The sequence below is a fragment of the Nesoenas mayeri genome, assembly GCF_963082525.1.
Source record: "Nesoenas mayeri genome assembly, chromosome: 8".
Lineage (NCBI taxonomy): Eukaryota > Metazoa > Chordata > Aves > Columbiformes > Columbidae > Nesoenas > Nesoenas mayeri.
In genome coordinates, this window is record NC_137554.1 from 17651736 (window position 1) to 17668245 (window position 16510).

The 16510-nt window shown below is 37.3% G+C and overlaps 1 protein-coding gene across 2 annotated transcripts in view; it reads left to right on the forward strand.

Annotated features, from left to right (window-relative positions):
* The window catches only part of DENND1B (DENN domain containing 1B), a gene marked incomplete at its 3' end in the record, with an annotated part of 148173 nt that extends 131663 nt beyond the window's left edge, over window positions 1-16510 (forward strand). For both annotated transcript variants that reach the window (XM_080349120.1, XM_080349121.1), the window contains 3 exons: window positions 13272-13351; window positions 14531-14747; window positions 15959-16510. In XM_080349120.1, the coding sequence (XP_080205246.1) occupies window positions 13272-13351; window positions 14531-14747; window positions 15959-16510 (849 nt within the window). The remainder of the gene's footprint in view (window positions 1-13271; window positions 13352-14530; window positions 14748-15958) is intronic.

Here is a 16510-nt window from a genome sequence, read left to right on the forward strand (position 1 = left end):
TCTCACAGCAAATACACTCTGGTTTATTCACAGGTCTGTGTTAAGCTATCTTTTTAGGTTTTTGTAGTGAGGCGCAATAATTTTGTATTTCTAATGAATGTATTTGGCAAGCATATGGCCTTTAACCTTGCTCAGATAGCTATGATTTATATTATTAATAAGTCAGGGAGTTAATACAGTGCCAATCTCTTGTCCTTTTATTCTCCAATACTTTCTAGTTTTCATTTGAAGTAACAGGTGTTGTGTCTCAACTTTCACCAGTGTTTTAATGTCTGTGGATTCATTTTGACAGGTTTTTTTTCAAAGATAACAATAAAATAGTTTTTGTAACAGTTTGTTTCTGGGATTTTTACTCATATGAGAATTAAGTATGCAAATTCAGTCCAACTGATCTAACAGCATTCAGTTTTTTACTTTAGATATTGCGGTAAAAAAATCTGAATTGTCAATTTAATCAATTTGATTTTGAATTAGTTATCTGTAATAAATATAAAGTTTGTAAAATTTCACATAGAACAGATGCAAATTATTGCTAAATAATGCTGAAATGGTATATTAGTATTAAGTCATTACTCTTAATAGGTTTATAAATAATATGAAGACTTTCTTCTTTAATTATTTTGGCAGATTTTACTTTGTACATGTTTTCGTGATCTCACAAAGCCAATGATATAAACTGTGTGCCTTCAGTATAGTTTTATATACAGACAGCTGTGGTGCCTGCATTCTTTCAGGAGCTTGTATACAGTAGATTTTCTTCACTGAGTATCAGAAGAGAAGGTAGACAATTCTAAATGTATGAATATACACCTCTAAGGATAATAAGATGAATGCTTCTTAAAATATTAGTTTCTAATAGATAACTCTCATTTTAATATACAGCACCAAAATAACTTGATAATGTGAGGTACTAAAAGCTTTTAATGCTTTATAAGCCAAACATTCACAGATTAGTGTAGGTGAATCTACAATTATATGTATCTATGTAAATACATAACACGAATCTACTCTTGTAGACAGTGAATTTTTATAGACTGCTTTTATTAAAGAAATCTGCTGTACTGTACTGAGATGATAGTGCTGCCTACTGCTAGATACAGGAGTGTAAGGATACAAAGGAATATAGTTGACCTTGGCACAATTAAACATTTCTTTTGAAGGCCCATGGGCAGAACAATTTAGCTTCTGTGTTCTTGTGTCCATACAGCCATGTACTGCAAAATCCTTTAATATCATTACGGCTGTTTCCACCAGTCATCTTTCAGTTTTGCAAACAGGGCAGGGGGAGTGCCTGTCGGTCCATGGTTTTGCACGTGCATGTTTATGTATGTATACACACACATGCATCCAAATCTATGAATACAGGGTTTGTTTGCTAACGAAGATGGTGAATAAAAGCCCCACGTTTTTGCCTCACTGAAAACTGCAGGTCCCTTGTCTTCTCCCCAGCTCTTGTCCCCAGTGCCATGGGAGCCCCATGGGCATAAGGAGCAAATGGTGATCGCTCCCTAAGAACCCCACAGTTTCCTTCACCTCTCACAGTTCCCACTTTTTCCTCCTCTACAAAAGAAATCAAACCAGAATATTTGTAGAAAATAATAGTCTAACGTTGCTACTCTTGTTTTTATTTTTGTTCTTGGCAAGTATTTGAATAAGGTAACATAAATACAAGTTCTTTATGAATAATTGGTGATTTTAAACTTTACGTCCAAATAAAAATATGCATTTTTATTCACAAGTGCATGTGTATGAGATCTACTACTGAATCTGCCATTTAAAAGAAGTGAATTTCACAGATTGCTATTGTCAGGTTTAATCCTTTTTTTCTTTAACTCTTTATCCTGCAAATGAGCCTTTCCATCCAGATTTCTAAAATGGTGCCTGTGAGTGCCTATAGCAGTATAAGCATAGTGCTAACGTGCAGTTCATGCACTTTGATGTATATTTGAAGTAAGGACCGCGTATTGATTAATTCGCAATATCAGTATATTTGAATATCCCCCCAAATCCTAAACAAAAAACAAACAAAAGAGAATGATGATGGTGATTTTGCTTGCAAACAAGAGGCACCTCTGCACTTCATTACTATCTCTTCCATACTGAAACATTTAAAATCTTTTAAGTATAATGAATTTGGTGTTATATTTACATCATGTTAGATGCATGCATTGAGATTTTAATTCGTCACGTCTTGGAAACAGTTAACCATACATAGTAACTAATAGTTACCTGAGATGCTGTAAAACATTTATTTCAAAACATTACATATGATATGAAAGTTTGCATCACTATAAAAGATCATTTTAATAATTGGTTCATAACAGGCTTTTGGGGTCTGGGAGGATGTTTCCTTTACAATAGGAAGTGAATCTGCCTTTACCCCAACAAATAGTATTTTGTATGTGGGCCTGCTAATTAGTACGGTTATTTCCTGTTTTGTTGATGAGGCTTTAATAAATGTCAAGAGTACAGCCATGAAGATCTCCCAATTAGGCTTTGCATTTGTAAAACCCAACCCCTTTGCTTTTGTGTGAAGATGACAGTTCCAACTGCAGCCTCAGCCTAACAGGGCTCAGGGGAGAGGATACTTCTCTGGTTTTATTGAAAACAAGGCCAGTTTGGCCCAGGGAGAATATCAGCGCTGGTCACAGTGCAGAGCTGCTTTTAACAGTGAATATTTACTAAGCTTTATCACTGCTGTCATGGTGGTTTTATTATATTTTTTTTTTTGCCAGATCAGCAATAGACTTTAAAAAAATTAACAATAAATCAAAACGAATTATAGCATGTAAAATAGCTGTCAAAAACTAATCGGAGGATAAATAATTAAACGTGTTATTGCAAACTGTAGTGATCAGCTTGCTCTCCTATTATTTGCATTTTGAAAATCTTTCCTAAAACAAAAAGAAAAAAGTAGTAACAGGAGCACACTCATGTGCCGGTGTGTACGCGTGTGCACACACACACACAATCTTTGCCCAAGATGAATTATTCTCTCTCTGTAATATTCATTTGAGCTTACTCTTGCTTAGGTTAGCTCTTCTAGGCTTTTTTTACGTGTGCAAGCTTAACTATATTGCAAGTCAACATTAACAGATGGATTGCCCTAAGCAAGGGAAAACCACAACAAAAAAATCTAGTGAAAGTGGAGGATTGAAGCTTTTTATTGTTAAGCCTTATTAAAACCTTGGCATGTGCGCTGTTGTTAACTGTTTGATGCCTAGAACTAATATCTGTCTCTGGTGTGTTTTATCTCCTACGTTAATTAAGTATGCAGAAGATATAAGAAATTGCCAGCTAAACTTTTTGAAATAAACATTAATGCAGACATGAGATTGCTGCACCCTGTTTGCAGTATCTTGCCAATGATATTACTCAGTTCCTTTAACTATTGGTGAGCGGAGATACGGTAGTGCAGGTATTAGACTACTGTGCATTCAGGTTTGGCATGCTCTATTTTAATTCTGTTTGATTATATGCTCCAAGGTAATGCAGAGTTCTGGTTAGGCCGGTGCCTAAATGCAGTGAGAGCTATATAAAATTGTTCCAAATTAATATATAATTAAAAAGAGAACACATTTATTATGAGCCTGGATAGAATGCTGGGAAGATATGTTTGATTTAATGAATATGATCTTTGTAATTTTACTGTTGTACCAGGTGATAGGATAGCTAATTAAAAATGAAACACTTCAGCATGACAATAGTCCTAATGTATTTAGTGGCTAATAAAACATTACTGAAAATTTGCAGAATACTAAATAAGAGCTACCAGCTTACTTTATAATGAGTAAATCAGCAATGCCCCCTTGTCTCTAAGGAAATGTATGTAATACCTGTACCTTAAGGGACGCGCTACCTTGCAACTGTAATGGAAACTTGGGCATTTGGATTCTAAGTGTGGATTTACCAGGAATCCCTGCATATCAGCACTACTTTAAATGCTCATATATCGGAGAAACTGAGTGAACTACTTTCCATGACTTTGCAGGATTTTAATAGTGTCTAAGAAGGTTTTAAAAATGTTTTTGCATAAGACAATAAAAGCCAAGTTGAACTAAACTTTTGTCATAGTATTCTTGAAGAGAAGAAAATGACCATTTTAATTTTTTTTTTTTGAAGCATATTACAAATGTAGCTTTTGCAGTTTTATTGCAGTATATCATAGTAACTAGACAATTAATTCAGCTTGCAGGAAGTATACTTGGCTTCCGTTCAACAAAGGTAGCAAGTGTCAGGCAGGAAGATGTGTTCAGAATAACCTTACCTTCAGGAGTGCCCCATTTATAAGTACCCCTACAATGGCCACTAAAATAAATGACATAATTACTAGCTACAAAGGGCTTCCAGTAACTGATTACCCTCCTAACCTGAAAAAGGTGGTGAGAGTGGGCTATTCTGAAGAGTATTTTTGGGGGGTTTTTTTGAAAGCGTAAAAGAGGAGAGTAAATGATTGTGCAAATGCAGTGCTGAACATACATGTTGTGTGTGAGGAGACTGAGCCCCTTTAAGAAAAAAAAAAATAAAAATCCCATAGACAACCCCACAATAATTTCAGAAATGTAAAAACTCTGATTAAGGGCTTTCACCTCTATTTGGATTCAGATAATATGCTTGAGAGCACATGTATGCCTAGCATCCACAGATAATACTGGTTATATAGCCAGAGGTATCTTCTACTCTCATTGACTAAAATATTGCAAATTGACAGCTGTCATAAACAGTAACAGCAAGTTTTTAATGTAAAGCATGTTTTGTGTCTGTAAAGTATAGTTTTGAAGTAAGCTTTGGTCAATTAGTAAATTCTGTTTCTTTAGCTAATGTGGTGCAATTTGAAAATGTTGTACATATCGTTAGCTTACTTTAATTTGGAGAAAAATCTTTTGTCTTGGGGTGTCAAATAAGATCTCTTCATTCTGCAAAACAGTCAGATTTCCTTTTAATTAAAAATTAATAAGCCAGGCAGCAAAAATTCAAATTGTAGATTACGAGAGTGCCCTCTTGTGGCTGCGATACTTTTCTGAAGTAGTGCGGGCACACATGTAGCCTCTGCCTTTTATTAACCTCACTTTTTACAACAGAAGACCTCTTAGAAATCAAGCAGTACTTCCTTTTTGGTGTTTGGTTTTGGTTTTTTTAGTTTTTGTTGGAAAGATTATCTGGATTTTGTGCAACTTAAACATTTACATGCTTTCAGGTACCATGCATAATTTTATCTTCAGGAATATGCACTGTCAAGTAGAGGTATAATTACAAAATAATTCAAACCTCCCCTCCTACAAGGAGATAGTAGATACTGCCTCTGAACAGTGGCTGACTTTAATTTAGTCACATTTAAAGAAAAATAACCCCACAATATTATAAGTTTATAAAGCTTTTTTCATTTCAATGTTTTTATTAGTGTGAACTCTTGCCTCTTCTCTACCCTGATCTCTTCTCACCATGGTTTTAAGTGTAGGACTGTTCCAAGGCTCCGCAGCAGAGTTCTGCCGTTCATTGTACGCCAGTGTAAATTTCGTGGCTGGCAGTTCTTTGAGTTTTGCGGTAGACATCACCTGAGAAATCTTTCTCTTACTTACCACCCTTCTATTAAAAATAAAAACAAAAACAAACCAAAAAAGGTAGTAGTCAGGAAATCTCTCTGGAATTTGTTGTTACCCTGTGGGCGTTTCGTGGAATGCTTGTTAGGTTTTGGTTTTTTTGTGTTTTTTTCGGGACAAAGTCATTAGCACATCTAGCTCTGATTTACCCTACTGAGAGAGACATTTAGACAGGCAAAAAGTTTGCAGTTGCTTTTTCTGGCTATTATTGTCACCTATTTTAGCAGGCAGCCTTTCTGGATGTCTTTCGTCTACAAATAAATGAACCATGCTGGTATGTCTACCAAGGTTTCTTTTTACTGAAGGATCTGTAAGAAAAATGCTATTTAACAAAGTACCTGCAAAACGGGATGAAGCTTTCTGTCCTTAGTATTTAATTGAAATAACCAGATTAATTTTATCAGCAGGAGAATTTATTAACATCTTAATGTAACAGTGATATCTTCTGTCTTCCATGGGTCACGTTTTGACTGCACCTAGGCAAAGCAGGGAGCCAGAGGAGCTGTCAGCCAGTGTTTGGGACCTGCATCCCAACTTCCTTGTTTCTTTTGCCTTCTGACTTGAAAGTTTGGAGAACACAACCTTATTTCTAAAACTTCAGCTCTAGTACCGTATGTTCCCTAACCTTTCTCTCTCTAATCCTGTAGCTAACAGTGAAAAGAAATGAATAAAGAAGTTTGATTAAAGAATAAAGTTTACCTGAGGGCAAAAGGAGACAGAAGTAGAAAAAAACAGGGAAAGCCTTTCCTGCAGTGATCTCAGCATCTCTGAATGTGGAAGACCAGACTCAACCCACCTAATTTTAGACACCCCTGAAATGCTGACGTTGGCAGCAGCGCTACCTTTGGCTCTTTCCACAGAAAGTGGAGAGAGGGGCATGGCCAAAACCAACTCAGCCCACCTAGAATCTAGATTGCATCATGATGATGCCAGTATCCTGGTGGTGCCTCCTTCCTGCTGCTTATTGTCCAATTTAGGACCTAAAATGTCCAAAATTAGTGAGGACCACCCAAACCCACATGCCATCCATGGTCCCCAGCACCTTGTAAAGAAAGACCTTCTTTATTGAACAGAAGACACCTACTGGTGTCAAACAGGAGGAGGGACTCCTCCTTGCTAATTCTTCTGGTTGGGAGCCTTAGACAGAAATGTGCTTGGAGACAATATTTCTGTTTCTAAGACAGTGTTTTTTCCTTGCAAATGTGATTAGTCTGTTTTCATGCTTCATACAGAGCTTCCCTCAAGTAGGCTCTTCTACTGTCCATAGGTCTGATGGACAGAATTCAGTGCTGCTTAGTTTTTTTCTGTCTAAAGTTATGTGACATTTGGTGTTTTCCATTAAATCTTGAAGCCTGGAGTTATATCCTATTTGTGTTTAGCATCACATCCACTTCATACATTTAACTTCAGTGTTTGCAGTAAGTTTTCCTGTGAAAAAGTCACACGTGATCTGCAAACAGCACTTCCAGCAGTGACTTTAACATGTGGTAGTTCTACTGATGTAACAATATGATACACATTTTAACAGAAGGATTAATTTAACCAGTAATCTCTGTTTCAGACAGATGAACAGGGTTTACGGCTGCTCTGATTCACTGAAGTCACACACTGTGCGCCCGAGTCACTTCCAGTTCTCTTGACTTCTCTGGTACCTCAAAAACATGTTCCTTTTTCTGCATTTGCGTATATGGACAGCCACTAGTTTTTCTTTTGTGATACACGTCCCCCTGTCAACTTGCTCCTCCTTCCACTGTGACCCCCTCAACCCTCCATTCCATCATTGCCATTCCCTCTAATCATTGAGTAAACCTAGGGCATTAATAACCATCAAAAAGGGAAGATAAGTGATATTTTTATTTCTTAGTTTTTGTAAATGGAAATTCTACCTGGTGAGTCTGATTCTTAAAATCATCCACAAAAAAAACTCCATAAAGAATACTTGTTTCTTAAAGAGCTGCTTGCTTTAGTTGCTCCAAGTAGCACTGAAAATCTCCACATCCTGTTTTAAAAGACACTTCTGCTTGTTGCCAATTAGAGGGAAGCCCGGCTGCTTTTGGATGGCATGTTCTTTGCAGCTTGGATGATGTGTGGCGTGGTGCCACAGTTTGTCAGCTGAAAATGGCCATTTTTGCTAAGAATAGCCTGTGTGCCATGGAGAAGGGCGGGCGAGATGCGGCTGTGTGGAGATGGTCTCTGCCCGTGGGCAGCGTGGGGGCCGGCTCTGCTGTGGAGGGGCAGGACCTGGTGCAGGCTTCCTGAGGGAAAAACCGTCTGTGATTCTTCAGAGAAAACAGAAATGTATTTGCTGTTTTGGGGAAAAACACAACTATTTCTGAAAAATATTTGCAGAAGCGTGATTAATCCTTAAAAATCGAAAGCAGTGTTACAGAATTCTCAAGTATTAGCTGTGTTCAGGAGCGCGGCATACTTAAAAGGTGGGAAGCTTAGAGTTTAATTTTTCACCACACTAATTCAGAACATAATTTTAATGTGCTATAAGTGACTAAGTATCTCAACAAATATCATCCTTACTTACAGTAAATCCTACCTCAGCATGGATATTAATGTTCCCTTTAACTTTGCAGAAGTCAGTGGAGATTTCTTGTTGCGTTACAGCTTATGTGTCAGCTCAGAGTGTTGTGCCCAGACTCTTCTGTACCCATTTCTGGTTGTTTGTGTCTCTAGACAGATTTTTGGGTATTTCCTGCTCTTGCATGCTTTTTATTGTCACAGAAAAGGATTTCTTTCTGTGACTGCAAACCTGCCTTTTTGTGGATCTCTGTTTCCCCATCATTTTAATTAAGAGTATCTCAGAATTTATGATACTTTTGTCTCATGGTGTACAGCCGTGGATGTTTCCAACCACTTCATGTTCTTTCAAATGTGTCATCTATATGTCTAAATTTGTTAAAGCAGATACGCTTTTTATTCAAGGAAGGATGAAGAGTGTTTTTATTTAACCTTAATAGCATTTAAATTATCTTAGTCATGTGTTATAATAATAATTAAAAAAATTAACAGCAAATGTGGCATATTGGATAATATCTATTTTGTCCAGGACAACTTTTCTGATATCAGAGCATTATTTTTATGAGGCGTCATTAACTTGTGTTGCTTTCTGTGAGTAAAATCACACAAGTAATTTTTCGAAGGGATCATTTCCAGAAATTAGTCCAGAATTATTGCTTGCATCTATCCTGATCTGGTGTCCATGTAGCTAATTGGCATCTCTATCTAGTACTCCTTTAAGCTTGTGGTGGGTTGTACCATGTCCCAGAAAAAGAAGGATATTGAAGAACAGAAAGTTAAGAAACTGCCTTTTTTAAATCTCTGTACTTTCCCTCTTCCTCCATCAGTCTCAGCTCTTATGGAGTCTAATATGAAGTATTTTTCCTGTGATTCCATTTTCCATTGCTTTAGGTTGCAGTCTTTAACTGGAAAGGAAAGCAACAGGTTGTGCTTAGCTAGAAAGTTTGATTGAGAGATCTTGTACTTCCCTACTGGAGGTAAAGCTACAGTTACATCTGTGATTGGGTTGTAGAGGAGAATAGGTAAAATAAAATACTGAATCATAAATAATATCAGACTTGTATTTACTTTGCTTTCTCCTACTGATTGAATAATCTTCAATTTTTTAAGAAAAAGGAAACAATACTTCATAGATTTAAACCATAGTAGGTATTTTTCCTTTCCTGAAACTTTATGTGTGTTGATGTATTGAGTAGCTGGTAAATGTGAAATTATGTATGTGCTGCCATTTATCAAAATATTATTTGTTTCTCACTTTGAGGACAATTAATAGCAGCAGCCGTGTTGAACTTCCTGCCTTAGTATCGATCACTAAGCACTCATTCTGGAAAGCGGTGCTTCTGAAAGGTCTAGCATTAAATAAAAGGCTGACATTTCAAAGATTGACTTTCATGCCCAATCAAGAATTTAACCATCTTACATTTAAATCCCTTAGCATTCATGTATTTTGTCTACATTTTCATGCCGAAGCAGTACATTTTGTGTGGCTACCAGCAAGCAGAAGAGAACAGTTTGAGGACTTATTATAACTTTGTTCGGTTCTACCCCAGTTTATACAGTCAGAACCTTTTTCTGGTTTCAGTGACCAGGATTTACCGCAGCTGTATAGGTAGCAGAGCTTTTCATTTGCCAGCCTGGACGCCTTCCTGTGTAACCTCATCTAGGTGTTCCTGCTCCGGCAGGGGGATTGGACAAGATGATCTTTCGAGGTCCCTTCCAGTCCCTGACATTCTGTGATTCTGTGATTCCATGATTTGGCAGAATGAGATTTTGAAATGGGATGAAAACCAAAGAGGACGCATATGATGTATACAAAAAGGATGTATATCCCCACGCCAGCCACAGTTGTTCCTTTGCTGTACTTTACGCACAGGCTTGATGGTTCAACAGTAGCTTGTGGAGAGTGAGAGACCGTTGTGCTTAAGTGTGTTGAACCTCTTATGTTCTGAGCAGGATGGGAGATGGATTATTGAGATGCAGTGTGCCTGATGGTGAGAAAAATGTGAAATAGCAAAAGAATCCTTGTTCATGTTTTGATATGAAGTAGATATGTGAAATAGTAGATTAATTATGTGAGCAGAACTAGTTGGAAGAAGCAAAACAAACAAATGAGTAATTTAAGTTTGTTGCTTCATTTTATAGAAAAAAACATGACAGCAGTCTATTAAGACTTTATAAAGTTCTGGTGCAGCAAGAAAGGAGTGTTACCATACCATTTCTTGCGGCAATAAATTTAAATGGTCTGGTTGTTATTAGAATGCTGATCAGGAAGGAAACAGAAGTCTGTCCTTTTTTCATAAAAAGGTTACACACTTCAAAATGCAGAAAAGACAGAAATTAAAAGCTTAAATAACTGCAAACAGCAGGGTACGTCAGTAATGGAAGGACTTCTTAAATGACTTTGACAGCTTGTGCAGGTGCACATACTATGTCACTTTGCCTAGTGGAGCATTGAAAACGATTTATGGTTCTCCTTTTGGAATTTATTAAGAGTTTCTTTCTTTCTTTTTCTTTCTTTGCAAAGTAGTCTGGGCATACCCCTCCCTTGCAGTCGTTTTTATTACAGCTCCTAGAGGAAAGTCACCTATTCAAAAACATGTGTTGCTTGTTGTCTCCGTGGCAAGCTCACAGAGCCGTAAACTCTGGAGAATGTTGTTATTTACAGCCAGATACTTTCCTTCCCCTTTTGCTTTTTTTGTCTTTGGATGTAAATCCCGTTTTGGTTGATTTAGTTCTTGAAAGTCTTCCTGTATAATTTTGTAGCCCTAAGCTAACAAAAATATTATTTCAAAAAGAGATTCTGACCATCAGGAACTAGTAAGTTTTGGGTTTGGGGGGAGTTTATCAACACATGTTCTGTTATATTCTGTTAGATGGTGTTATTCTTGCTTTCCCCTACACCCTTGCATAACGCTGTTTGTAGATGCTCTGAGGGGCCACTGCTATGCTTGTAGTGTTCGCTGATTCTAATTAATTTTATTCAGTTCCTATTTCTCATGCACAACCTTTCTATTCTTCCTTTTCCTTTTTTCTTTTCACTTTTTTCCTTTTTTTTTGTTTTCTTTTCTTTATTTCTTGATTTTCTTTTTTTGAAACTTGCCATCTATGCTCTTTGAAACATTATTTATTATTTTGACAAATCAGTGAGTGTTATCTTGTGGGATTTTATTCCATTAACAGTTAATCTGTCTACAGAAAAGGAAGTGTTGCATTTGGGTTTGTTATCTGAAACTTCTAAGCATTTTGAAAGAATCTACTTTCCTTCAAAATTTTGTCCTTACATTAGTCATAGTAAATGTGATGGCAGCATCTAATTCTGATGCAAATTCGAAGAAAGTGAGACAGAGACAGGGTTTTGCTCTCCAAGAGTCAGTTCCAGGGTTAGAGCTTTAATTATAATACGGTGAATGTTGTGGCAGAATTTTCTTGGGGAAGTAGTGAATTCCGGTGTTATAGAAACCAAGTATTTTAATTGTCCTAGTGAAGATAAATACTTCAAGCAGCAGCAGTGGCTGTAGTTCTGGCAGTAATCAATAAGATAACCAATTAACAATATCAGTTAAGACAGAGTCATTAACTTCCCTTCAGTTACAAGCAGGGATATTACAACACTGATGGGAATGACACAAAGAACTTACAAAACTAGTAGGAGTTAGAAATATCAGTAGTTTGTCTCTCTTGTGCTCATTATGAAGCTTAGTTTGGGTTCTTTCAGAGTTTTTAACAGTCTAATAATTCTTTTGTTTTCTATCAACTGTTAACTTGGATTAACACATTAAGAACCACATGTTTCCTCTTTGTGGATGAAGAGCTATAGAAAGTGTTATCAAAACTTGCTGCTTTAATTAGATTGTCTCTTGTTGAACAAGAACAAATCTATCAGGCTATAAAGAGTGAACACTGGGACATTCCTAACAATAATGGGGGGAAAAAGTTACAGAGAGTATCCTGGTATGTGTAGAACACTGACAACATCTGTAATAGGTGATGTACTGAAATCCTCATGTCACAAGTTTTCCATGCTCCTTGTAGTCTGAAAGTCAGGCCGTATTTCTTCTCCGCCAGGGGAAGGTTGTTGTATGTTTAGGCATTTGGTGAACTGCATGATGATATGGGGACAGTAGCACTTCCTTTTACTTGCATATGATTTTCTTTAAAGTTAGCTGACACTGTTTTCCCTTTGCACAAATTCTATCCATATGTCTTTAAATTCTGGCCAGTTTTCCAAGGATCAGAATCTCTTACAGTGGATTGATTGCCTGCATAGTTCATCTTTGCAGGTTTTTGATGTGAAACAAGTGTAAGAGATGCACAGGCCTTAAGAAAGTCATTTGTGAAGCACAAGTGACTGAAATTCCTGACTTAAATGTTCTGGTCAAGATAGAGACTTTTTTTCAAGTATTGTAGAAGTCTTTAGCCTGTTCTGTTTGCTAAATAATAAGGTGATATAAAAGGTTAGTGAGTACGCAGTATGGTAGAGTGTGAATTTACAGCTACTCTACACAAGTTCCCCATGGGATGCTCTGAGTATATGCTAACTGTGAGTTAACTGTAATGTACACTAAATTATCCTGCACAAAGGCGTTCTTAGTGCACACTTTTTGAGCTGTTGTACTACTTACTCTGCATTTCTGTTTAACACCCTAACATCAATATAGTTATGTAAAGAGATTCCTGACTTCACTTGTATTTGCTACTTCAATAGTCAGTTTTTCTTCATGCACAGTAGACTACATCAGCCAAAACTTGGCAGATATTTCTGAAAGTAATAACCCACAGTGTTTTTGTGATATACTTGTAAGAACGGGTAGGCAGTAGACTTGAGTGATGCTTTTCCTCCAATAGCCAGTCTTCTGCTAATCAAGGCTTTGTATAAGTAATAAGGAACTCCAGGCTTTGCATAAATAATAAGGCCCTCCATAGGCCATGAAGATAAAATTGTTCTTTTGCTCTGTAACTGGTGATGCTTGAGGACTTCATGTCCTCTTATAACAACCTTTAGAAGACTTATCAATATGTGTTTTCCCTCATCAAGTGCTCAGGAAGTCTTAGTGAGTAAAGTGCAGCTAGTCTCCAAATAAGTAATGCTGAAATAGAAAAAAAAATAGACAAAAATAATAATGTTAATTTTCTGTCTTCCAGACTCGTTTCAACCAGCATCTCAGTAACCAGGATTTTGCTTTGGATGAAGACGATGATGATGAAATGGAGAGAACAAGCAAGTAAGAAGCCTGTTGGGACATGTGTATGGAGAAAGTATCGGAGAAAGTTTAACTGGTGTTATTTGGCAAAGTGGACTTCAAGAGACTAATTTTTCTCCTGTCCAGGCTGTTACCTTGATTCTTGATCTGCATGATGTTAAGCAGTTTAGGATCAAATCTACTTATAAAAAAAGGAACAGACTATTATATCTTTTTATTATTTATAGTGCCAAGAAGAGCTTGGCATAATCCTCAGTCTTCACAGACTCGATAAAAAGCTGTGAAATAATGTTCATCAACATGGTAGGCAGTGACCTCAGCTAATCTCTTCTTTAAGTCTTGTGGTCATTATGATGGCACGTTTTCTGAAGGGTCTGAAAGAGAATTATTGCCTTGTTAGTGTTATATCAAGGTCCTCCTATGTGTGAATTGAAGGAAAATCATAAGTTGAGGCTTAAGCTGCAGTGAGGCATTCTCTGATCGAATTCAGGAGATTTTTGATAATGAATATATGGATATGAACCAGGAAAGACCTTGAAAGCAAAGTCAAGTAGCTTAAGCTATGATGCAGTAGGGAAGAAGGAGCTACTGTAATGTTTAAACAATATTAACATTATCAAAACAGTGAGCCATGGAAATACCCTTTGTAGTAGCGTTCTGGATAGACAGATAGGGAAAGACTGCAGTAGCATGGGGGTCAGAGGTAAGGGTGTTGCAATGAACGAAAGAGAAAATAAGAGACAAAAACACCAGTTCTCCTTGCTGATAGGCAGTACTCCAGTAAATCCAGTCTTATGACAGAGAGTTGTAGTATGAGAGTCTTGCCACTAGAACTAAGTATGTCACTAGGTCAGCAGAAGAGGTGTTGCAAAACTGACCTAAATATAAGGTGTAGACAAGGGAAAAGAGGAACCAATTTTGGAATAACTGAAATTTGGGGGGAAGATTTGGGAAGTTGTATTAAGGGTGACTTGAAATAATAGAGTGTTTGGGGAAGAGCCAGGAGACAGGAAAACCAGGTTATGGTAACTGCATCTCCATAGATATTATACATCTTAGGAAGGTTCTTGAATAGAAAGAAATTCTGAGTTTATGTTCTATTTCAAAAGTCTTGGAACACATTCTCCCACTTACTTTCAGAAGTGGCTGTAATGAAATGGCTTTTATGTTCCTAGCTGATGGAAAAGTTTTTGTTTTCAGATTGTCATCAGAAGACAGTGAAGAAGTCTCTGCTTGCTTTTATGATAGTGATGATTCTGGTGAAACTGGAATAACTCCTCAACATCAAGGGGAAATGGACTTGCTCGGGGAGATTTTGGACACGCTGAGCACGCACAGTTCAGATCAAGGAAAGCTCTCAGGAGCAAAGAGCCTGGATTTCTTTAGGTCAATGGATGACATTGATTACAAGACTGCGGTTAGTCTTCTGCTTTCATTTAAAAACAACTCCAGTCCCTTTATAGTGGAATCCTGCACTTGTGGAATCAGCAACATGCAGTTCAGACACTGCAACAGAGTCCTTAGACTTGCTAGTGTGTCTTCCTAGAACTACGTACCCATACACCCATCCTGGCCACTGCATGACAGTTTTTCACCAGCTGAGAGATTGATTACACCTTTGTCCAGTTTGCCAAGCCATCTTGGAACTGTATTTTTCCCTTATGCCAGTAACTAAAAAAAAAAAAAAAAAAGTGAATAATGTGATAATTTACTTAATCAACTAGTTTAATATTATATTTAACTGCTCTCTGTGGTATTCCCAGAGCTAATCTTAGTCTTTCTAATACACTTTAGAAGGTATTTACTTCTATTCTTACCTTGCATCCTTAAACTAGTGATATAGTGATATAGTGATATGGTGATGTTTCCATCTTGTCATGGGATCCATGTGGTAGATGCACCTGAAACACTGATAGAATAGTACTCCAGAGCTTTCTAATAAGGCTCCTTTATCCTTTTTTAGGTAGTTGCACAGAGCCTGTAGTGTAAAGAAACTGCTTGCCTCCAACTTTTAAAACCCTCACAAAGTTGCTGCTGTGATGTTAGCAAAAAATGTTAATGATTTTGAATTCCAGCTTCTATCAGCTGTCCAACATTTGCTTTTGCTGAAAGGGAAGTAGAAGTCTTTTTTACTGGAAAAGCAAATTCTGATGCAAATGTTTAAAAAGCTTGTAAAATTTTATATTATGAGTGTCACACAGGGGTCACATTAATAAAATGCCTATTTTTTTTTGTTTCACAAAAAAAAAAATATTAATACTGAAAGTTGGTACAATTAATTACTGAAGCAAAGAGGAAATACCATCTGGTTTTAGTTTGAGCCCAGCCCCTTCTCATATTATGGGTACAAACCAGCAAAATGTGTCTTTGTTCACTGTCAAAACTGCTTGTGCAAAGACTGGATGGACAGGGGTGATCCTTAGGATAAGAGACAGAGTGTCGGGTGAAGAAGTGTAAAAACACTTGATCTCATATTATTTCTGGGATTGTTGTTTAGTAACATTGAGGCCCAAAGGGATTCCATTATTTAGGAACACACGAATTCCATTACAGAATTTTTGTTTCCAAAGCACCAGTGTAGAGACTTTTCTTGTGACATTAACTATAAACACATGTTCTTTCTTTCAGAACAAGTCAAATGCACCCAGTGAGAGCAACCTTACCCTGCTCTGCGGCAGTGCTAATGATCAAGCAGAGTGGAACCTCGGCCAGGATGACAGTGTCCTCCATGGGAAGCAGCTCCCTCCATCACCAAGGAAGCAAGCTTCTTCTGGCGGCCATAGAGAATCTCTCTCAAGGCTGGAAGAAGAAAGTAGTGACAAAACCTTTATTACTGGCAAGATGGACACCAATAGTATGACATCCTCACCTCCAGTACAATCAAGAGCCCGGTTTGCCTCTCTAGAAAGTTTCAAAGCAGACTGTTCTTCCTACAAGTATGCAAAGCGGAATGAAACACTAAGCAACACCTCAGAAGATCAGGTCCCAGCAAGTCTTGCTCAAAATCCATCCATTCTGATCCCTTGGGAGAAAGATGGGAAGGAAGGAAATGAAACTCTGGAAGAGGGTGGGCTTCTTCAGGAAGTTGTTTCATTATGTAAACTGAGTTCCGCTTTTCACTATGGTTTAAATATTTCAAAGGATAGCTTATCCAGCAGTAGCAGTGGAAATAAAACGTAG